General features: G+C 34.7%; 1 protein-coding gene across 5 annotated transcripts in view; it reads right to left on the bottom strand.

The window, feature by feature from the left end:
- ZNF451 (zinc finger protein 451) overlaps window positions 1–25,296 on the bottom strand; it is a 114,070-nt gene that overhangs the window by 18,801 nt on the left and 69,973 nt on the right. For all 5 annotated transcript variants that reach the window (XM_063604930.1, XM_063604929.1, XM_063604927.1 and 2 more), the window contains 7 exons: window positions 22,128–22,239; window positions 17,776–17,926; window positions 16,103–16,229; window positions 9,553–9,706; window positions 8,914–9,061; window positions 2,305–3,908; window positions 135–278 (listed from right to left, as the gene is read on the bottom strand). In XM_063604930.1, the coding sequence (XP_063461000.1) occupies window positions 135–278; window positions 2,305–3,908; window positions 8,914–9,061; window positions 9,553–9,706; window positions 16,103–16,229; window positions 17,776–17,926; window positions 22,128–22,239 (2,440 nt within the window). The remainder of the gene's footprint in view (window positions 1–134; window positions 279–2,304; window positions 3,909–8,913; window positions 9,062–9,552; window positions 9,707–16,102; window positions 16,230–17,775; window positions 17,927–22,127; window positions 22,240–25,296) is intronic.

Below are 25,296 nucleotides of genomic sequence, written 5' to 3'. Positions count from 1 at the left end.
CTACAATACAAAAGAACAATATTCCAATTATGTCCCTATGTTCTATCCAGGAAGGTTTAAGAGGAGCCTTTTAAACTGAACTATATTCTAAGAGGTGGGAAAAAGTTTTCTTTTGTTTTTCTTATTAACCGTACCTTGAAAGCCCCAAATAAATGTTCCTTGGTTTAGATGCCCTGGTAGATGACCAAAAAAGTTGGACCAGTTATCAAAATCTACAAAGACTATATGAGTCATGGTTCGCAGGTAATCCAAATCTGGAAGCTCAACAATTTCTTCCTCTGAGAAGAGAGAAATATCAACATGAGTTCAGTAAGAATTTGCTAAAATCATTCTGATTTCAAGTCCAAAAAGTATTAGAAGCCTAATATGCAAAAATACTAACCTTGAATGTTACTCATTTCTATCTAAACCTTTTTGTGAAATCCAAATCTGTACATGACACCATTTACACTTAAATCAGATAAAAATAACCTGAACACTTCACAAATTTTGGTTATATATCCTTCTTGCAAACATTTTCTTCCATCAACTCTAAAGCTTGTTAAAAAGTCACTTACACAAGGAATTTTTAAAAAAAATTAATGTACTAGAAGAACTAGAAAACCAAGTTTTAAGGTTAAATAAGCAAAAACTAATACCACCCATATAAAATTCCAAGGTTACTTATTAAGAACATTTTCACCACCAGAATTTGGTTCTTTTCCCAGTCTGGACTGATTTATTAGTAGCCCTCTAGTTCTAGGATTAAACACCCTAGAGAGCAGAAATAAGATAACCTAGAATCCTGCTGCCATAAAGCAGTGCTAGAAATAGGTGCCAGTGGTACAGAGACACCTCCCCCTATAAACACATCTTCTTGGTTCTCTCAGATTCTTCTTTCACCTTCCCCCATGCTCCAACTCTCATTCTCCCTCCCCTTTATCTTGTTTCATACTTTTCCACTTTGACAAGGCCTTAAAGTTTCCTGTGGTAACAATGCAAACTTTAAAATGTTATATTATTTAAAAAATGAACAGTTTCTATTCTAATAGTTCCTTCAAATATACTACTGCCATTCCCTTCCATTTCCAAGCCACCTTACGTCTTTTCTCTAACTTCTCAGTAATTCTAGACTTAGATATTGCATTTTCTATCAAACACAGACTAACACAAATTCCAAAAAAAAAAGTAAACAGAAGTGCAAAAGAAAGGCCTAACATAAAATGGTGTAACCAGTGTTTCACTGTTTAGAGTTGACTAGGTAGCTCATGATTTAATTCTTTACCACTGAAAACATGCCATGACTAAAGGTGATGTTGAAATCTACATATGGTATAGAGCAAGACTGTAAAAATTCAATAGTTCATAAAAATACATTACTGGCCAAAATTTTCACATATTCTCACTGTACCCAAATATGCTACATTGTATAACTCACCAAGAATTAGTATTTATTTAAAAGAATATAGACTTAAGTCAAGTGTGGTGGCTCACACCTGTAATCCCAACACTTGGGGAGGCTAAAACAGGAGGATTGCTTAAGGCCAGGAGTTCAAAACCAGCCTGGGCAACATAGTAAAATCCCATCTCAAAAAAATTTTACAAATAAAAGAAGATACACTTAAAATTATACTCTAAACAAAAACAAATTATACTTCTAAACAAAACAAATTATACTTCTAAACAAAATAAAAACATAACACCTGCCTAGACTTACTTAATCCTATCATATGGAAGAAAGAAAGTCTGGAGTAAGTACAAACAAGGAATTCATATTTCAATTTTCCCCCTGGTTTCCTGCTACCACTTTAACTCTACTTCTAATTGCTATTTTAATTGTATGTTAAAGCTTTTCTTCCAAGTTAATCATAACAAAAATATACAAATGCTGAAATGACCTTTAAAATGTCTCACACTAAAGAATATGGCCAAATAGAAACAAAAAGAATTCACGTGATTTATCTTTTTAGTTAACCCAAATATTACAAGAAAAATCTAAATGATATTAATACTAGGATAACTTTGAAATCTAACTTTCAGAAAAACTATCAACTTCCTTCATCTTCAAAATCTCCACACCTTTTGTAAAATAAAATGATATCTAAAATATATATTATTTAAAGCCAACATATACTCTGTCCTCGTAAGTTTAGAAAGTGGATAAATGTAGTAGTAGGAATACAAACCCCTAAAATGTATATACCGTAATAATTAACATATCATCAAGAAGTTACCCTGTTTCTTGCTTCAAAATTGAATCAAGGTGGGTACATTGTAAGTTTCAATATCAGTATATGAAATTTGCATAGAGCTACAAAGCCATACCTATATTCTGATAGCTTAGGTCATTCTCAACTCCTTTCTCCATGTCTAAACTTTTTGAATAGTTTATTGCCTGTTTCAGTTTTCTCTCTGTATGTGAGGCACTGGCAGTAAACTTGTACAGGTTTGATTTTTCAGATCCAAAATGAGCCACACTGGGTTTCTGTAAGAAGCAATGTTTTCTATGGAAATGCTGCTGTGCACTCTCAGGATCATGAAATGCTTTGGTGCAGGTGCCACACTTGATTACATACTGCTGCTCCTCCTCATCACTCTTTTCTTTGTGCACTTGATGGATATGAGTGTTCATGTCGGTTAAATTCTGTGCTGTTGCCGAACATAAACTGCAGCGAAACCACAGTTTTCCTTTATCCAGCATGATCTGGAGACATCTGCTATAATCTTCTTTTCTGTTGACTTTACAGATGTAACTCTCACGGCAACCACAAGTTAACTGGTTACTGGTCTCTATTACTGGAAAATCATCTTCGGTTTTAATTGAAGTTTCAGTTTTTTCTGACACAAATACATAATCTATGCTGTGGTGCTCCTCATAATGACTCAAAAATGCTTCTTCCACATTAAAGATAAGATCACAAAGCCCACAGAAGTATTTAATCTTTATCTCATTGTCATGCTCATCTTGGCAATGTCGGTACAATGTTTCTATCTTATGAAAAGGCTTTCTGCAGTGAGCACAGCTGTATCTATGAAACTTGTGGCTTGCCAAAGACATGCAGTGCTGTTTTACATATTCCTGGGAATCAAACATATCTTCACAAATCCGGCATTGCCATTTACCCCTTGGAGAACTATTTGCCGGGGAATGATCAGTAACAGTAATAGCTGATGAAGGCTTGTTAGCAATCAAATTATCCAATGTTGTAGAGGATGATGGCAAAGTTTCACCTTCTACCTCATCCATCTCATAAAAATATCTGTGTCCATTATGAAATTCAGTCACATGTGCCATGATAGTATCTTTCCTTGTTAACTCCTTTTTGCATGTCCGACACCAGAAAAGAAAGTTATTTAAATGTGCCCCTCCGTGAATCCGGCTCATGTGTAAACGAATGACCCCTGAATCATCACATACCTTTCCACAGACCACACATTTATAACCCATTGTGTTTGCTGAGAAAACATGCTTTTCTACTGCATCTTCACTTGGGAATCGCTGATTGCATTCACAGAACCAGGTTTTAACTACTGATTTTTCTTTCTGGACACAAGCAACACCTTCATGGCTTTTATCTTTTAAATTCATCTTCTTTTTTGGAATGGCAATGCACTCCAGTGAGCTAGATTCTTTAATAGACATGGTTCTTTTAAGTGATGAAAATTTTGATTGATCCAACAATAAATGCAAGTCAGAAGAAGGATCCTTGTTCCCTTCGCTGCTGTGGCAATAGAGTAAGACTGATTCTTCCACTGAGTTAATGACTCGGACTTTGTGTCCTGAATTCTGCTTATGATTTTGGGTGCTGGTTTCATCCACAAAGACTTGATTGCAATCTGGACAATAACCTCTTAATATGAATTTCTCTGCAACCTGGGTAATGCTCTTCTCAGCTACAGCTACAGGTCCAGCATTTCGACAACGAACTCTAAATTAGATAAAAAGAAACAGAAACTCTTTCAGAAGTTATTTTCTAAATATACCATTGCTGCATTTTATTGCAGGAATTATAAAATAACCAACGTATAAATAAGCACTAAAAGATACTTTTCAATAAAGATGCAAATGACATAATGATGTTCTATCATCTCAAAATACTTGAGTATTATCTGCACTTTATCTATTTCTAGTTAAAATACAAAAGGCTAAAACTAGATTCAAAATTTTTAAAATTCAGGCAAATTTTAGAAAACTAAAATCTGTATCAAAAGCACTGACAGAGGACCTTATTGAACAGGCAAATTATTAGACTCTCCATGGTAATTAAACTGTATGTAAGAACACTATGGTTAAGATTCTAGACAACCCAGTTCCTATTCTTTAATAACTGATTAATGTTGATACTATAAGGCTATGGTAACCAAAACAACATGTACTGGTATAAAAACAGACACACAGATCAATGGAACAGAATAGAGAACCCAGCAATAAAGCCACATACCTACAAACTACTGATCTTTGATGAAATTGACAAAAATATACACTGGGGAAAGGACACCCTATTTAATAAAATGGTGCTGATAAAACTTGACAGCCATATGCAGAAGAATAAAACTGAACCCATATCTTTCATCATATACAAAAAATAACTCAAGACGGATTAAAGGCTAAGACCTGAAACTATAAAAATTCTAGAAGAAAACCTAGGAAAACCCCTTCCGGACAATGGCCTAGGCAAAAAATTTATGACTAAGTCCTCAAAAGCAAATGCAACAAAGCCCTAAAATAGACAAATGGGACTTAAAAGCTTAAGCATAGCAAAAGAAATAATCAAGAGAATAAACAGACAACTTACAGAATGGGAGAAAATATCTGCAAACTATGCATCTGACAAAGGACTAATATTCAGAATCTACTAGGAACTTAACAAGAAAAAAATCCACAAATAATCCCATTAAGAAGTGGGCAAAGGACATGAACAGACATTTTTCAAAAGAAGACATACAACTGGCCCATAAATACTCAACATTACTAATCATCAGAGAACTTCAAATTAAAACAATGCGATACCTACCATCTTACACCAGTCAAAATGGCTGTTATTAAAAAGTCAAAAAACAACTGATGTTGGCAAGGATACAGAGAAAAGGGAACACTTATACACTGTTGATGGAAATGTAAATTAGTACAACCTCTATGGAAAACAATATGGAGCTTTCTTAAAAAACTAAAAATAGAACCGCCCTTTGATCCAGCAGTCCCACTACTGGTATCTACCTTAAGAAAAAGTAAGCATTATATCAAAAAGACACCTACACTTGTACATTTACCGCAGCACTATTGACAATAGCAATAATGAATGGAATCAACCTAAGTGTCCATCAATGGATTACTGAATAAAGAAAATATGGTATATATACCATGGAATACTACTGAGTCATAAAAAAGAATGAAATCATGCCTTTTGAAGCAACATGTATGGAACTGGAGGCCATTATCCTAAGTGAAATAACTCAGAATGTCAAATACTGCAAATTTTCATTTCTAAGTGGGAGTTAAACAATGGGTACACGTGGACATATAGAGTGGAATAATAAACAGACATTGAAAACTCCAAAAGGTGGGAGGTTGGGAAATGGGTGAGGGTTGGAAAATAACCTATTGGGTACAATGTTCACTATTTGGATGATAGTGACATTAAAAGCCCAGATATCTGAGCTTCACAATATACCCATGTAACAAAACTGCACTCGTACCCCCTGAATCTATAAGAAATAAAAATAAAGAACTGATTAATTTTATGTCAGACAAATGTCATGCCCCTAGTTGCTTTTGCACTGAAGAACTAGGCTCAATAAAACCACATACTATTCCACAAATTAACTCAAAATATATCAACTTCCCTAGGAAAATTAAAAAATAGAACAACTGTGTCTTCACTACTAAACTCCAGAGAGAACAGACCTGCTACCATTTTATACATTTAATATATTTCAAAAGAAAAAAACTGTACAAAATATGTTCTCTAATTATTGTGGAATTAAATTGGAAACAAAAAATAATACAAATCCCTAAATGTTTATAAATTAAATACCTAAATGTAACATCTATAAACCTTTAGAAGTTAAGCAACACATATCTTTTTTGTGTGTTTGGAGACAGAAAATCTTTCTGTCGCCCAGGCTGGAGTGCAGTGGCACAATCTTGGATCACTGCAACCTCTGCCTCCCAGGTTCAAGCGATTCTCTTGCCTCAGCCACCAAGTAGCTGGGATTACAGGCGCTCACCACCACACCCGGTTAATTTTTTGTATTTTTAGTAGAGATGGGGTTTCGCCATGTTAGCCAGGCTGGTCTCAAACTCCTGAGCTCAGGCAATCCACCTGCCTAAGCCTCCCAAAGTGTTAGGATTACAGGTGTGAGCCACCACGCCCAGCCAAGCAACACATTTCTAATAAACCTATAGGTCAAACAATAAATCAAAAGGGCAAAGATAACATTTTTCCAAAACATTTTTAAACAGCTTTATTGAGATATAATTCACGGCTAGGCGCGGTGGCGCATGCCTGTAATCCCAGCACTTTGGGAGGCTGAGGCGGACAGATCACTTGAGGTCAGGAGTTCAAGACCATCCTGGCCAACATGGTGAAACCCCGTCTCTACAAAAAATACAAAACTCAGCCAGGTATGGTGGCACACACCTATAGTCCCAGGTACTTGGGAGGCTGAGGCACGAGAATCACTTGAACTTGGGAGGTGGAGGTTACAGTGAGCCGAGATTGCACCATTGCACTCCAGCCTAGGTGACAGAGACCCTATCTTTAAAAAAAAAAAAAAAAAAAAAAAAAAAGGACATAATTCATAATTCACATACCATATAATTCATCCATTTAGGGTATATAATTTCAACTATTTTTCACATAAAGATATGTGCAACCATCAATAGTTAATTTTAGAACATTGTGTTATGTCAAAAAGAAAACCCATGCCCTTTAGCTATCACCTCCCCACCTCCCTTTTCGCCATGCTCCCCAACTCCAAGCAACCACTGAACCCTAAGCAACTACTTTCTGAGTCTACAGATTTCCCTGTTCTGGAATTTCATGTGAATGGAATCATATAAATGGACTTTTTGTGACTAGCTTATTTCATTTAGCATAATGTTTTCAAAGTTCATTGAGGTTGTAACATGTAATCAGGATTTCAATCCTTTTCATGGCCAAATAATATTCCCTTGTATGGATATGTTCAGTTAAAAAAATCCATTTGTCAGCTGATAGACATTTGGGATGTTCCCATTTTTTTACTATTATGAATAATGCTGCTATAAACAAACATACAAGTATTTGTGAACAAGAGCAAGTTCACTTTGCTCTTGGCTGTCAACAAGCAGAAATTGCTGGATCATATGGTAACTCTATGGTTAAATGAGGAAAAAAGAGATACGTATTTTTAGCTGAATAAAAATGAAAACACAACTTATCAACATCTGTGGCATGCAGGTAAAGCAGTGCTTAGTGGGAAATTTATATTTTTAAATGTTTATATTGAAAACAAAGATCCAAAGTCAATCTAAACTTCTACCTTTAAGAGCTAGACAAAGATAAGCAAATTAAACTCAAAGTTTAAAGAGCAGAAATCAATGAACTAGAAAATGGGCAAACAATAGAGAATTGCCAGGGAAACCAGACAATGGTTGTTGTAAAAATCAACAAAAATTTGAAATAGATTATAGAAATAAACATAAATATTTAAAAATATCAAAGCTGAATTCAGGGAAATAAAATACATTCTTTAAGCAAGAAGAGGCAAGGGTTTCTCAGGACACAGAAAGCATAACCATAAAAGAAGAAAATAATCAACAAATTATACAGCTAATGCAAAGAAAAGCTTCTGTTCATCAAAAGGTATAATTAAAAATATGAATATGCAAAATCACAGCTAGGAAAATATACTCATAAATATTTGTATATTCTAGAAATTCCTGTATTCTAGATACGAATCTGACAAAATATTTGTATCTAGAATATATAAAGAACCCCAACTCACTATTAAGAAGGCAAACAATCCAATTTTGAAGACTGGCAAAAGACTTAGACAGAGATTTCACAAAGATAAACAAATAGCCCATAAACACAAGAAAGTGCCCAACATCATTGTTTATCAAGAAAATGCACATAATAAACTAAAATGAGACACAAGAATAGCTAAAATGAAAAAGAGCGGCAATATCAAATGTTAGCAAGGGTGAAGAGTAACTAGAACTTTCATACCTTACCTGTAGGAATGAAACTAATACGACCAACTTTGGATATTTAGTAGGTTCTCATAAAGTTAAATATAAACCTACTTCTGAACCAACAATTCCACTCTTCAATGTCCATCCAAGAGAAATGAAAACATATGACCATGAAAAGACTTGTGCAAAGTATTCAAAGCAGCTTTATTCATAAAAGCTATAAATTGTAAACAACCCAACTATCTATCAACAAGGGAATGGATCAACAAATTGTGCTACATTCACACAATACTACTTACCAATAAGAAGGAACAATGTACTAAACAATATAGATAAATCTCACAGATACTATGGCAATCACAAATCATACTGGACTCTTTCTTGGTTACTTGATAAATTTGGCCTTTCATTGAGATTTAATCTTTCAAATGTATATGATACTTTCCATTCTGGTTGACTTAAAGCCAAGGTTCTACTTTAACCCTTTCCTCTCCTACTCATACTTACAGAACACACACAGAAAAACATACACAAAACTTAGAACTGTTAGCTTGCTTTACACTTGCAGAATATCAATATATCCACGTTTTCCACAACTCTAACTTCTCTCACTATGTTAAATTTGGCTAATTTCCAGGCAACTGTATATTCTCACTTTAAAAGGAGAGAAACATGGAATAGAAAATGTATTTGTTGAATCTTCTCACTGGCAAACGCTCATCCGTATTCCTTTACAGCTCCAGACCAATACAAACCTGAAATGGGCAGTGAGCTCCATGTGGGAACGCAGTGTCTTGTGGCAGGCCACACACTTAACTTGAAAGGGAACATCTTTGCACAGAGAGATCAAAAGTTTCTTTGCAAAAGATGGGAAAGATATTGGATGTGCAATTCCTTTGTTATCTGAAAGACAAAATAAACTATAATTTGCAAAGTTATTTGAGTTCAGAGTAACCCAACCTTCCTCCCCTCAGCCCTTCTCAACATTAGTTGGAGTAGGTAAAAGAAGACAGTTATTTTGGCAATAAAAATCTAAGGGAAGCCACTTTCTAGCCTTAAATACAAAGAATGCCTTACTTATACTCAATTAAAATTTGAGTCTTAAATGCCGAGAAACAGAAAACTTCCAAGATATCATGATATAACATAACATTATCCTGAATAAATATTTGCTTCCCAGGATTTCTTCACTCTTCAAAGTTAGTAAGCCTTACTCATACGTACAAATAAATATTAAGAATCTTTGTTTTTAAGTAAGAATTGAGATAATCTTTTACTTTCATAGTTCTAAAACTAAGATGAGGATATGTAATCTCAAGAATGATCTGAGAAGTATGATAAATCAGCAAAGATTCAAGTAGTTTAATTTTCAGCAGAAGAGAGTATTAACATACCACCCAGTTTGAAACTCTGATGGAAATGATTCTTTCCAGACATATGCTTTGAACACTCCTCCTTTCTGCTAAAAAGAAGGAAGCAATTTGGACATGCAAAACACTGAATAATCTGAGGAAGAAGGTTGTTGTTATGTCCATCATCTGTGGCTTCCTAAAATATAAGACAAAGCTGTATTATGGAAAACTAAAATAAACACTCAAGTTCTTGAAAAAAAACTTTGAAAATTTCCTATTTGTTGTTTATTTGCAATATCCTGTATCAATTTTTAACATGAAAGATGTTCTTCCCGGAGTGTGAATTATGGAACTTTTATCATAACCGAGGTCCCAAATGTCAAATTTTTAGTTTTTTTTCCTCAAAACCAAATTATGGCCATCTGTTGTAGTAACAAATATAGAAGAACATTTGCTTTCTATATAGTTTTCATTTTTACATACACATTCACATGTAATATATAAATGCATAAATGTGATCACACCACATACACTTTTCCTAATGTTTTGCTTTATTCACTCTACCCTGCATTATTATTCTTCCACAAATTTATCCATGCTTACTCAGTTACAAAGACACATAGAAATAAGGGGGAATGTCATTGTTTTATCAAATATTATTTTATAGGCTCTTCTGCCTATTAGTTTTCTCATTCCATAGTACCTAAAGGAAATCCCTAAAAATCAGCTGGTATATCTCTAATTAATGCTTCTTAATGGTTGCAAACTATGCCATGGTGTCAATCTATTCAACTCAGTCAACATTTATTTTCAGTTTTTTTCTTTTTTTAAGTTTTGGTGTTTTTTTTTTCCCACTAGAAATAATGATCTTGTAAACATCCTTGAATATATATCCTTACTGGTAGGTGCTTTTTTCTTATTCTCAAGAGTGGCCCTACAGGGCTAATGGGTATATATATTTGAATATTAAAAGACACTGTATGACTGGTTTTCAAAAAGGCTCTACCAATTCACATATCCCCTAGTACTGAATGAGCCTGGCAGTAATATATATTACAGATTTTTTTCATTTTTGTCAGGCAAATTTTTGTATTTTTGGTAGAGACAGGGTTTCCCCACGTTGCCCAGGCTGGTCTCAAACTTCTGGGTTCAAGTGATCCACCCGCCTTGGCCTTCCAAAGTGCTAGGATTACAGGCATGAGCCACCATGCCTGGCCTTCATTGCTACTTTAATTTACATTTCCTATCTATAAGTGAGTTTGAGCATTTATTCATACATTTTTTGGCTACCCAGATGTGTTCTTATATGAATTTTTTATTCATATTATTTAGCTTTATTTCTCAATTGTTTTGTTTTTTCTCCTTCTGGTCAATTTGTATCAGTCCTTTGTTACTGAAATTAATTCTCTGCCTCATTTTCCATTTTGCAATATTTTTTCAAATATCTATTTTGTTTATAGTCTTCTTTATTTATTTTTGAGACAAGAGCTCACTCTGTCACCCAGGCTGGCCCACTAGTACCCTTGACATCCTGGGCTCAAGCAATCCTCCTATCCCAGCCTCCCAAGTAGCTGGGACCACAGGCATACACCAATACACCCGGCTAATTTTTTTATTTTTTGTAAAGGCAAGGTCTTTCCATGTTGCCCAAGCTGGTCTCTAACTCCTGGACTCTAGCAATTCTCTTGCCTTGGCCTCCCAAAGTGCTGAGATTACAGGCATAAGCCACTGTGCTCGGCCTATGGTCACTTTTTAAATTTGACACAGTCAAATAAGTATGTCTTTTCTAGCATCTAAGTTTCTAAACCTTGTTAAGAGCCTCCTCTACCTTAAAATAGGAAATTTTAAAAAGTGTGTATTTATAAGTGTATGTATATTTGTGTGTGCTTGTTATAAATATAATTTAACTTCTTGTTAATGGTCTTTAGAGTAATAGCCTCAAACATTGTATTGTGCCTCATATTTACTATCATTAACACTAGAACCATCAGTATAGTTTGTGTAGTGCTTATGAGATGCAACCAAAAGAGAGATAAAAAATTTTTATTTATACTGAGCACATGTCAGGAACCACACTGAGGTTCTAAATATGTTTACCTACTTAATCCTCATAATAATCCCATGAGGTACCATTTTCATTGTTTAGAAATGAGAAAATTGAAGTTCTGATAAGTCAACCAACTTACCCCTCCTCCCAAGTTGTACCCCTCCATAGAAAAGACAAACTTCCATTTAAACCCAGCTTTACAATCTTGGTTATGAATTATATGCTGCTTTCACTACTCCCTCCCCACCACACTCCCCTCCTGTTTTAATTTGATGAGTGCCACACAGAAGAAATAACACCGAGGAGGACATTTTCATTCCAATTTGAAGATTCTAAATGATAACAGCAATAAAGGCATTTAGTAACCACCAATTTATACATATTTCTCCTACTTGAAGAACGCTAAACTCATTAAATCATTTTTAGTTTAATTGTGAGTTATAAATGAACTCACATAAAGTTGTTTAAATGATTTGCTCAACAGAACCAAAATGTGATTCTACATAAAATTTTATTAGAATATACTTATTACAAAAATATGGCATACTTGGCCAGGAGCAGTGGCTCACACCTGTAATCCCAGCACTTAAGGAGGCTGAGGTGGGAGGACTGCTTTGCCCAGGAATTTGAGACCACCTCTCTCTCAAAAAAAAAAAAAAAAAATTATATATATATATATATACACACACACATATATATATATATGGCATAGCTGCAAATACATTCTACAAACTGGGAAAAGGAATGGGAAATAAGATATCTGATAAGTTAAAGTGCTCAATTCCTTTTTACCATATTTCTGGTTACATTAAAAGACACCATACAAATTTGTACAATAAAAAAAGTAGGGCTGGGCATGATGGCTCATGCCTGTAATCCCAGCACTTTGGGAGGCTGAAGCAGACAGATCACAAGGTCAGGAGCTCAAGACCAGCCTGGCCAACATGGTGAAACGCCGTCTCTACTAAAAATACAAAAAATTAGCCGGGTGTGGTGGCAGGCGCCTGTAATCCCAGCTACCCAGGAGGCTGAGGCAGAAGAATCGTTTGAACCCGGGAGGCAGAGGTTGCAGTGAGCCGAAACTGCACCACTGCACTCCAGCCTGCACAAGACAGCGAGGCTCCGTCTTAAAAAAAAAAAAAAAAAAAGGCAGAACCAAAATACCACTTCACACCCACTAGAATGGCTAAAAACTGAAACCCACAAACATTGCTGGCGGGAAAGTAAAATGGTGCAGTGCACTAGACAGCAGTTTGGCACTTCTTCAAAAAAATTAAAAAGGTACCATATGACCTAGCAATTTAACTCGTTAGAGGAATTAAAACGTATTTTTACACAAAACTTAGATGTTGGTTTATAGAAGCATTGTTCGTAACAGCCAAAAAGTAGAAACAACCCAAATGTCCATCAACTGATGAACTGTTAAATACAATGCGGCATATGTCCTTACAATGAAATATTATTTGGCAATGAAAAGAAATGAAGTACTGATACATGCTACGATATGAATAAGCCTTGAAACACATTATGGGAAGTGAAACAATCTAGTCACAAAGGCTGTATATTGTGTGATTCCTTTTATATAAAATATCCACAATAGATAAATCCATGGAGACACAAAGTAGCTTAGTGGTTGCCTAGGGATGAGGAAGATGGGTTAGCAAAGGAGAAAAGTCACCTTAGATGATACAGTAGCCCTAGAAACAGAATAACCAGTGGTAGCTTCAACAGACTCACAAATGACACTGAGGTACAAAGGAGCTCACAGTATATCGACCACCACTATCACACAACAGGGAGAAAAGCAGGGTGCTATCTGGTGATGTAATAGCCATTGGATGGGTTTAGGTGTCAAAAGCCACTAGAAACTTGCTACTCAAAGTATGACTCAAGGAATGACAGCAATGGCATCACCTAAAAGCTTGTTAGAAATATGAATCTAAGGCTCTACCTGAGACATCTTGAGTCAGAATCTGCATTTTAACAAAATTTCCAAGTGATATGTGTGTACATTTAAGTTTGAGAAGGCCTAGTCTAGAGGGAAGAAATTGAAGATGAAAGAAAATGGGGGAGGGAAGCAAGGAAAACAATGCAAATTGTGAATAATTTGACTTTTTTCCATTGGGGACTGCCTCTTTACAAAACAGAATTCATACCTATAAAAAAACAGCGAGGCTTATACAATCTTCTAGTGACCTCTTCTTGTTGATTTAAAAGAGGCAATTACAACCCCCCATGCATACTAGTTTTCTTTAGAGTCCTTGTGGTGACACAAATGTCAAGGAATAAGCAATCATTGAAGGTTACAGGTCAGGCCTGAAATAGAGTATTACATTTTCTCTTAACAATCTCGTACATAAGCATAACGATACCATTTTAGGGATGAAGAAACTAAACTCACAGATTCAGTAACCTGTTAAGAATATGAAGCAAATAATAGTAACAGTGGAACCCAGGTCTGTCTGATACCAAAGCCTTTGCCCTTTCTATGTTACCATACTGCTTTTCAGAACGCTGAAGGTCATAAATCTACTTCCTAGAGAGACGGCAAAAAGGAGTGCAAAACAGCATGGAATGTGTGATTCCGAGAAAAAAGAAAAAACAAATTAATGAAATTTGGGGAAAAAAATAAGTGAAATAATTCATTTTAAACTACCTACTCAAATTTACTAAAGAAAACAGACATATATACTCATTATAGTAGAGAAAACACTCAGTATATGAATAGGGAAACATGTCCTGAAAGAACTCTAATTCTGGAAAATGCAGAACATCAGTAACCTACTACAAACCCTAAAGTACGGAATGCAGTTCTCTTTCACCCTTTTTCCCTTCCTTCCCCAAATCTTCCATTTGTCATGGAAATGGATAACCCTATCATTTCTTTCTTCAATATGTCTTTTGGTTTCACTTTAAGGTCTTCATTCTGAATGCCATTACCTAAGTCAAACAATTCTCTCATCTCAGAGCTAAATTACTGTAAAAGTCATCTAAACTGGTCTCTTTGTCCACATCTTTGAATCCATTCTGAACAATACTGCCATTCTAATGCCACTCAGTCTCTTCAGGGTCTCTAAAAAAAAGGAAGGAATTGGGCTATATAATTAGAAGTCCTTCTAACTTTAAAAGAATAATGTGTTATTTTCATCATGTCACTGTTCTATAATAGTTTCTTCTTGCCAATATCAAGCTTAAAATCCTATGTCTTTATGATCATGTTACTATTTATTTTTGTTAGGAATCCCCAAGACTACCTTACTACAGTGCCTAGTCAATGTTGAACAAGACGCAGGCTCTCCAAAAACTAATGAGTCAGTGTAAAATAAAATCTGCTTCAAGATGCACATCTGTTCTGGGAATGTTCTCTAGTGCCAGGACAGAGATGGGGAGGACTGCAGAATTCAATTAGATATACTTAGAATGCAAGCTTTAATTCTCTGCTGTGAACCTACACAGGATCCAAGCTATTCTCCATGTTATTTTCCAGGTATAGCTCTAGATAGAAGCAAATTCTGAAAACATTAACTAAATAAATGTTTTACTATTTCAAAATCTAATATTTATTCGGTAAATCCAATTTGATATTTACTCAAATATCCAAATATGGATATTCTCAAAGGTTTTTAGTTAACAGAATATTTAATATGGCATTGTTTTTAATAACAGAAAACAAACAATACATCCAATGGGAAATTTATTAAATTAATACTATATTCATACAGAAGAAAACAATTCAATGATTTAAAATGTAGAAATGTATGCATTGATTCGATGAATATTTAAGCTTTTATGTTTGCAACACACTGCTTTAAATCACAAAACAATTTAGATATCTTATCTTATGTAAAAACATTTATCTATATATGGAGAAATACTAAAAACACATATATCAAAATCTTAATCCCAGTCCTTATCTCTGTAAGATTAAGGATGACTTCTTGTCTTTTTGTTAATATTTTTAAAATTTTTCATAATGAACATACATTACTTCTGCAATGTTAATAAGTCATTAAAGTTATCTACTATCAAATATGGTAAAAACCCATTAGAGTTATGTATTACATGGATGTGCATATCCATGAATCAACTCATGTCTCTTAAGATTTAACACTTACTTAGAATTATATGACATAGCTTTTTAAATACTAGTTATATTCCTCAAAAACTAGCATTAATAACTTGTCATTTACTATATGGCGCCAACATTTCAACAAGCAGTGTAAGACAGTGGACTTAAGAACAGGGTTCTGGTTCTCATCAAGTGACTCACTCAGAGCATCTTGAACAAGGTAATTTAATTTCATAGAGCAACTCCATGAAAGGATTTTGATGATAATCTCTAGGACTGCTGACTGTAAGGTATCAAGTTTACCTGCCTATAATAACTAAATGGCCCAAATCATTTTATTTTCAATTGACAATTACAGTTTTGATACTTATATGTATCACTGGTAATTGCAAGCTTAAGAACAGCAGGAAAAAACCTCCACTTAAGTCCATGGCTATCTAGAAAAATAATACTTTTAATTTAGGACATGCTCTTACCTTATCAAAAAGGTGATCTCTATATTGTTGTTGAGTAACAAATTTTTTATAACATACTACACAAGCAAAGGAGCTGAAGAAAGGTCCATGTAGTGTAATTGTTGGATCACATGGAGAGTGATCGAACCTACTCAGCAAAAGAGGTAAGAGGTAATATTAGATAAATCTACATTCTAGGGAAACAACTATGTCGCTTCATTTGTGAAGCTAAACACATACACACACATTCAGAACTTTGCACTTTTCTACTGAAATATTAAGTAATGTTCTTCATATACAGTAAATATCAAGTGGTTCCCATATGCTCAGCAATTCCCTCAGATAGTGACCAACAGTTAGTGCAAGATTTCATACGTACTAAATATCCGGTAAAATAGATTTAGACATTTCTTACCAAACTGGTAAACTTCTCGTTTGAAAATTGTAAGTCCAGCATCTTTTACTTCTTGCCTTGGTTACCATAAGACTCACAACTAACTTTAAATACATCACTGCAATAATAATCTCATGCTAAGATTTCTAGTACACTTGTTTCCCATAATGGCTTTTAATGTTCATTTTTACCATTTAATAAATCTGCATTATTTTAAACTGCCTGGAGCACTTTAGCTAAGATATAGTATGCTATCAAATTTTGTTCCCTCCCTGACCCCAGGTCCAGCTTTGACTTTACCTGGTTTTTTATAGAATGCTACAACTCCCTCTAGAAGCTTCTCTTGATAAGGTAAGGCATAAGTAGGGTGAGACATATGGAAAAGACAATGGCTTAGAGCCCCAAACTCTCAATTTCCCATTCTTCAACTATTAGAAAGGGAGGCTATGGGGAGTCAAATGTTTAATACAACCTTCCCTTGATACCTTTCTCAAGCTCCACTATTCAAAAATTCAGTAAACTGGCCGAGCGCGGTGGCTCACGCCTGTAATCCCAGCACTTTGGTAGGCTGAGGTGGGCAGAATGCTTGAGCTCAGGAGTTCAAGACCAGCTTGGGCAACATGGCAGAGCCACGTCTCTGCAAAAAATACAAAAATTAGCTGGGTGTGGTGGCGCACAACCTGTAGTCCCAGCCACTCAGGAGGCTGAGATGGGAGGATGGGAGGATCCCTTGAGCCCGGGAGGTGGAAGCTGCACTGCACTCCATCCTGGGCGACAGAGTGAGACCCTGTCTCAAAAAAAACAAAACAAACAAACAAAAAACCACCAAACTCAGTAAATTGATAAAATGGGTTTCAATAAATAGAATTTTTATTATTAATTTTGCTTACATCAGTTTGCTTTTAACATTTATTTTGTAATGCCTATTACCTTTCTTCAGGCTAGACCAAATGTCTTTACACGCTCCTTGTCTCTTGAAATTTACATTTATGGGCTGGATTTCTCTAAAACTAACCTATCTGGATTTTGATGGAGAAAGTCTGTTTAGAACTTTATAAGCTGTATCAGGGAAAAATAAATATTTAAAAGCTATACCCATAAAGCTGAAAGCTACACCCACTAGAGAAATCTGACTTCATCAATTATGAAAAAATTATATCATAATGGCACAAAATAATTTGAGTTTGGAATATAAAGCTATATAATCATAATGGCAAAGGAGCATTACGCTTTCATTTTATGAAATCACTTGGTAGCTCACTAGATCCTCAGCATTCACTATTATGAATATCCTACTTACCTTTTCAAATGTCCTAAGAGAAGGTGCCCATTGTCAAACTCCTTGTTACAGTGCATTATAGGACATAAAATTGGTTTCCCAGACACCCACGTGTGGCCTCCTCTTCGGAGTGAACTTTTTGTTCCACAATTAATTGTGCCTGTTTTGAGTCCTGCATCATCAGAATATGAATTCTTAGGTTATTATTTCAGATACTTATCCTTTGGGCTAGTGATCAAAATTAGGACAAAACAATGAAAATTATGATATAGCATCAACTGGATGATGCTATATTATAATTGTTTAAAACCTCTCTTATAAAAGATATAATAACCTAAAAGTAAATAAGTTATGACCAAAAAAAAGCCCTTAATATCACCAAGTAGCATTCTCTTTTTTTTTGAGATGGGCATCTTGCTGTATTTCCCAGGCTCAATCAATTCTCCTGCTGTCGCTCAAACTACAGGAGCACGCCACCATGCCCAGCTCCAAGTAGCTTTTTTCCCTTTAGGGAAAAAAAATCCTTTTCTTTAAGCTCAACAGCTAAAAAATGTTAAAGACCAAATGCATTAGAAGGTTACGCCCCTACTCCCTTCATTTTGAGCAGGTGGGCCTATAGGCACATGCCACCATGCCCAGCTAATATTTTTATTTTTTGTAGAGACAGGGTCTCTCAATGTTGCCCAGGCTGGTCTCAAACTCCTGGCCTGAAGTGATCCTCCCACCTTGGCCTCCCAAAGTGCTGGGATTACAGGCATGAGACACTGTGCCCAGCCAGATCTTTTCCTCTAATTCTTATTTTCTCTTTTAACTATTTCAACTGTGTTATAAATTTAGCTATATTATAGAGGGTCTGAGCTCTATGAAAATTGTATTACACAATGTAACTGGGGTAGAGAGGATGGAGTGAAGAAAGCAGGGAAGCAAGGAGGATAAGTGTGTTATTTTCTGAGGAATCAAGCCACTGATCAATCAGTTCCAGTCTAGACACATCAAGTAATACAAGTGTAAGGGATAACACATTTACAGAACACAAAGCAGAGATTTACTTATTGTTGATACCTCTCCCCTTTCTACTTATCCTATTTTGTCCCTTCTCTTTTTCCCTTTAAAAAGCCAATTAGGAAACAGTTTGTCCACCATTTTTTTCTCTTAATTAATCCTCCTTTATCCTGGTCCATTCTTCATCCCTTTCTTTCTTTATAATTTTGATCTTAAGGTCACACAACTTGTAGATGAATCCCCCAACCAAATGTCCTCGGGGCAACTCCCAACACATGATATACGAAGAAAAATTTAAACAGTTAAGTTGTATAAAAAACAATTGCAAAACAACCACAAGTATTCTGATTCACAGACAGTTTGATTACTCTCTGTTTTATTACTATCTCTTGTGGACTAATTTCACTCAAATGCTTTGAATATTTCATACAACAAAAAGCTAAATATTTATCTTTATTGAATTTTCTACAAAGCCCCTAAGCATTTAAATAGAATTATTCCCTTAAGACAATATGATTTTTAAATCCCAAAATGGTTATATATGATTAAGGTTTTAATTGCTTTTCCTCTCTTTTAGTCTTTATTGGGGGAATACCTCTATCAAACTGTCAAAATGTTTATAAATATGTTCTGACAACAAATAATGGACAGCATGGAATTAATCATATTTTAGTCTTAACAAGGCATTAAAATGGCAATATACTTTAACATTCTTAATGTAGTAAGAATTATGAAAACTTTTATAATTGTCCACCCACATTCCAGATGTTTCCTATTAGGACCTTTATTTAGCTATAAATAGTGGCTCTGGATAAAAATAAAGTTGGAGAAGCCAATTTCTGGGTGGAGGGGTGGGGAGGCTTCCCCATGGAAAGGCAAAATACAGAGATTTAAACAGCTTTTGTCTTAAATAATACAGACAGCATTTTTAAAAATTATAATACTAAGTATTCAAATTTATGCAAACTGGCCAACTCTAAAAACCCATAAAGAATGGATTGTCCAACATTAGAATAATTATAAATAAGGTACTTAAAATACTTCTAATGAAAGAATTGAATTATAACAGCTGAGTACTGTATTTTGAAATAGATTGAATGAGTCCTTTGATGCTACTGAGAAGTAGAATCTCACTCTCTATAATTAAAGAGAACTGTGATTCCTCTCTTTTCCCCAGCTATATGCTCTTAAAGGATCTCTGCACTCTCTAAAGCCCATTTATGGAATAGCACCATACCAAATATAGCCCAATACTACACAGCTGTTCAAGCAATAGATTCCAAACTTTATTTTTACATTGCCTCAGAGACCAAGCAAAAAGCTGAGCCCATCACACAAAAAAGATCATAACTACAGACCTTAACTCCAGGCTTAAGCTTATCAGCCATCAAAAAGCCAGTACTGAAAGGCAGAGAAAACACTAATCTTGAAAGTACCATAAAGACACAGCTAAATAACTCATTTGATCCCACTTGACCTGCTCAGGGAAATACATAAACAGATGCTCAAGATTCAATTTACAATGCATTATGATATTCTGACAACCTGGAGGCCAGATATTAAGCTTGAAGGGCATATTACTGGCCCAACTACCATTCTGTATAGGACTTGAAAGTGTCAGACTCATGAGATAATTTTTAGAAGAGATCTAGAGATGATAAAGTCTTCTAGTTCTAGTCCATTTTCCTATCCACCTAGGGATCTTTCCCAAAAGTACAGATGCCCTAGAAGAATCTCTGGAGATAATGAGGTGTAGGCATCTGTTTAAAAGGTCCCAGAATATTCTGACGCAGCAAAGATGACACCACTGAGCTAGTCATTAACTTCTTCCACTGAGAAGAATGTACATGAAGAGGGATTTTTAAAACTAAAAGCTTTCAAAAAACACCCCAAGAGGCAAAACCATTTACCATATTTTCTATGTGTCTTTTGCCAAAGTAGATCTGGAGTGCCATATAATTTTTTTGTTTAATAACAGTCAGATTTGGAGCCCAAGTTCTAGGCTTCCTTTCTGTGTTCATTATGCAAATATTTATAGCCTACCTCTATAAAAATTCAACCAACATTTATTGAGTATCTCTATGTTGAGCATTCTTTTAAGGAACCGACGCTAAAAAGTATTAGTAAGATTTGGTCTTTGTGCCCAAGAAGCACATAGCTGGGTGGAAGAGACAGACATATAAACGGATCAATCCAACATAATAAATACTGTATTAGTGAAATGAATAAAGTATTGAGATCACAGATGGCTGAGCAACCAAACTTATATAGAATAAATCTAGATAAGCTTATCACATAATTGGACATGATATACAATAACCATATTCACTCAGCAATCCCTAGTACTGTATTATTTGTTGGCCATGTATAAACCCCACAGGCAAGTAAGAAGAAAACAAAGAAAAAAGGTTTTTGGGGGCAGGAGGGGAGTTTGCGAGGCACAGGCAGGTTGATAAGGAGAAAATATAGTTTCAGGGGGTGCCAAGTGTCTAAAACATCGATTATGTCAGGTATCAAATGGAATGAACTGCTAAATACCAATACATGTAAATTATTAGAATTCTTTTATAAGTGGCAATTTGATTCCATTCAAAGCAAAGCCCTTGAAAACTAACTTTAGAATCCAAGATACCTAGGTTCAACAAAGTTAAGCATTGCATGCATAGATATTTCCATGAACTTTTGTAATTAAACTTTGTTGGATTAAATCCACAGCTACAGTTTCTGTGGATATCCTAACTCTTTAAAGGCTCAGTAGATATTCTTCAAGACAAGACAGGAAAGTTGTCATGGTGGGACTCTCCTACTGGCTCTTAAAAATTCCACCAAATTATCCGGTGGAGTAAGAAATGTTCCACGGCAACTCTTCAAGGAATCTCAGATCTGCAAAGAGTTAGTAACGAAGAAGCTACCCAATGTTTTGACAAGTCTATGAGGATGCTTCCTTATTAAATATCTACATAGGCTGCACTGATGAATAAATAAGTAAACATGAATCCTCTAGATCTCAGTTTAAATTCCATTTCCTGAGAGAAGCTTTTTCTGACCTCAAATAATCTGTTACACACCTCCCATGGACATATGTGCTACTTCATGCAATAACTATTAAATATATAAATGAATAAATGAGTAATATCTAATGAGCTCAGGTACGACCTATATTGCTTATACTCAAATATACTTGTGCCAAAGAAGAAAGACAATGGGCAAAGCAGGCCACTATAAAGTAGGCCATTATGAGGTGATATTAGTATCACTGAAACAAAATTTAATATCTTATATGCTTATTAGCAATAGCATAAAACAGACGTACTTTCTGCCTTAAGGCTTTGGGGACGCTAGGTAACCTTAGTGTAATTTCTAAAGAATACCTGGCATTTTTAGCCACTGGTCCACACACAGTCTTGCTGCTTCTGTATCAGAATGTCCTCGAATAAATTCCAATTCTTGTAACCCATGAGCATGCTGAAAATCAATTTTTTCCTGAAGACATTAAGAAAAAACTCAATTAAGATTACTACCCTGTTTTCCTTGAGAAAAGGATTTTGACACATTAGTGATCAGAAAATACTGATTACTTTTTATCCCCAGAACTCCACATCTAGAAATGTATGACAAAGAAATACATCAAAATAAAAATGCACGCTCTAAGATGTGTATACCAGTGTTATTGCACAAAATTTACTACAACCTTCACCCCTAACAACAGGGTATGGTTTAAGTAAATTATGGTATGTACATTTGATGGACGTCATTAAAAACATTAACCAAATTTTTCAAAGGTGTGGGAATATACTTTGGATATCAAGTAGGTCGCCAAACTGTATTAAACAAATGAGGCAAAATATAAACAAAGAATAATTTCAAATCCATGTGCAACTATATCTGCAGAGGAAAAAAAAGTCTGAAAATAGATGTATTAAAAGTTATTAAGGCTACCTCTAGGAATTTCTATGTAAAGGATTATTTTCATTTTTAAAGTTTTATGTATTGTTTCAAATTTTCCATATTTAATCTGAAACATACAGAAGGAGCCTAGTTAGTATTTGTTCACTGAGTAATATTAATAACATAACTCATTAGCACTTAATATGTGCCAGTGTAAAGCATTTGTTGCCATCTGGACCAAGGGTTGACAAACTTTTCCACAAAGGCTGGTTAATATTTCATTATGGCTTTGCAGGCCATAGAGTCTTTACTGCCACTACTCAACTCTGCCATTGTAGCAGGACAGCAGCCACAGACAATATGTAAACAAGTGAGTGTAGCAGTGTTCCAATAAATCTTTGTTTGTAGCAGGCAGCAGGCCAATGACAATGCTGAACTAGATGCTCTGTATTGCTAAAAGCCTAAATCTTTCTAGTTATATTATCCATAAAACTATTTGTGTATTTTCCAATCATGTGTATTAAAATTAATACTTTTTGGCCACTAACCATGTGTGAGGCAGTTTTAAAAAGACTTTAGATTTTAGGTATTATTGTTCCCCTTTTATGATGAAAAACCTGAGGTACAGAGAGGTCAAATAAATTGCCCAAGGATATATAATAATGTCAGAATTCAAACTCTGGCAATCTGATTCTAGAATTCATGCCCTAACGAGTATAATCATACTGCCTCTCAAAAAGATTTACATGTACTTCAAAAGGAATCAGAGTCAGAAACACTGGATTTGTAAGATATAAACCATAATAATGTATGGCCTAGTTATCAATGTAACAGGGTTTTCTATCAGGAGGGATAAATGAGGCGAAAAAGTGGATCAAGATTTTAATCTGAAGAAAATCTACATAACATTGTTCAAATTACAGCCATAGAATACTACTTCTCATGAATGTTAATATGCATTATATACATTTTTTAAAATTCTCTGTAATCAAATTAAGTATAGAAACACTGGTTTTAACACAAAATTTAAAAGGTTACTTTCATGTAGGACTACTAAAGCCCTAAAGTGCTAATGTGCACCCCTATTTTTCATACATAGAGTATGCAGTATCCCAACTTCATAAATCACCAAATACTCTTTCAAAGTGTATCCTACAGGATCACTATACTGAATAACATGCAATAAGAAACAAACAATAGTAAAATCAAAGTTAGCCTATCCAAAGAAAGCAATAGCCCTTGATAGATATATCCTAAGACATCTTATGTATTAAATTAGACCATTTATCAAAGTTCCTTGCAAGAATCAATTACAATAAAAACCCTTCAATTAAAGTAATATAATTGAGATTAAATATTACTACATACCAACTACTAGCATACTTATTTTAACAATTTCCAATAATTAAAATTAAACTTTTTTTTTTCAAGTTCTCTGGCATTTCTTACAATAGAATTTGAACTCTATGAACATGCATAGTCAATGCTCAAAAAACACTTACTGAAATCATCCTAAAATTAGCCACCCTTTTTCTCTATCACAAAGCAACTTTCAAAAACTTTTTAGTACAGATGGGGTTTCACCATGTTGGCCAAGCTTGTCTCAAACCACTGACCTCAGGTGATCTGTCCGCCTTGTCCTCCCAAAGTGCTGGGATTACAGGCATGAGCCACCAGGTCTGGCTCCAGTGAAGATTTTAATGAATATTCCTTTTTTTTTCTTTGAAACCTCTCCAGCACAAAAGTAAGATAACTTACTTTAATAATGAAGACACCAACAATTCACAAAGGCCTACAATAGTTGAAAGACATTTTCTATAGTGTCTATTTTTAACCAGAATTATCATTCACTAGAATTCTTCAAAAATTATTTCTATTTCAGTTTCAATATCTTCCTTTCTGGGTGGTTTTTTGTTGTTGTTGTTGTTTTGTCATCTACTTTTAAAAAATAAGTAATCCATAAAGGGAATCAAAGTAAGAAAAACAAGATTATGGCTGGATAGCAAGCAATGAGCTTGCTATGTGAGTCATTTTCTTCCTTAAAGAAGAATGAAATCTAGACAAATTTATTCTTTCCAACTGGTTAAACAAAAAATTTAAAATTTCAAAATTTCAAAAAAAATCTTCAATGTAAAGTATTTAATAAAATGAATGACCATTTACATGGGTGGAGGCTGAAACTACCCTTGAGAAAAAACTTAGTTGTCACAGTAACTATACAAGATTCTGGGCTCATCACAAAAACTTTATTATCTATGTAGCCATTAAGACTGCCTGGGAAAAGAAGCTAGCCTCACTTAGGAAACCTGAGGGAAAGTAAGACAGTTTGCAAATGATCCCTCTGTCAAACAGATTTGACACATAAAAAAATCAAACAACATACTTATAGTTCTAGGGGGGTGGGGAACTTCCTTAAAATTGAATAGTGTTTCTGCCAGGATATAAATAATATTGTCTGTGTTTGCATATGTGTATGTGTGTGTATATATATATGTATATATGCAATAAGCATTTAAAACATACAATTAGAATACCATAGTCTAATTTAATTGATATTACATCATAAAGTAAAAGCCCCCAAACTAGCTTATTTCTAAATTTAAAGACCATTTTATAACAGATTAGGATGCTACAGAAATACACAAATTACTT

This window comes from Pan paniscus, chromosome 5 (assembly GCF_029289425.2).
Source record: "Pan paniscus chromosome 5, NHGRI_mPanPan1-v2.0_pri, whole genome shotgun sequence".
NCBI lineage: Eukaryota > Metazoa > Chordata > Mammalia > Primates > Hominidae > Pan > Pan paniscus.
Note: the sequence above shows the minus strand (reverse complement) of the source record. Positions and strands in the feature narration are given on the sequence as shown.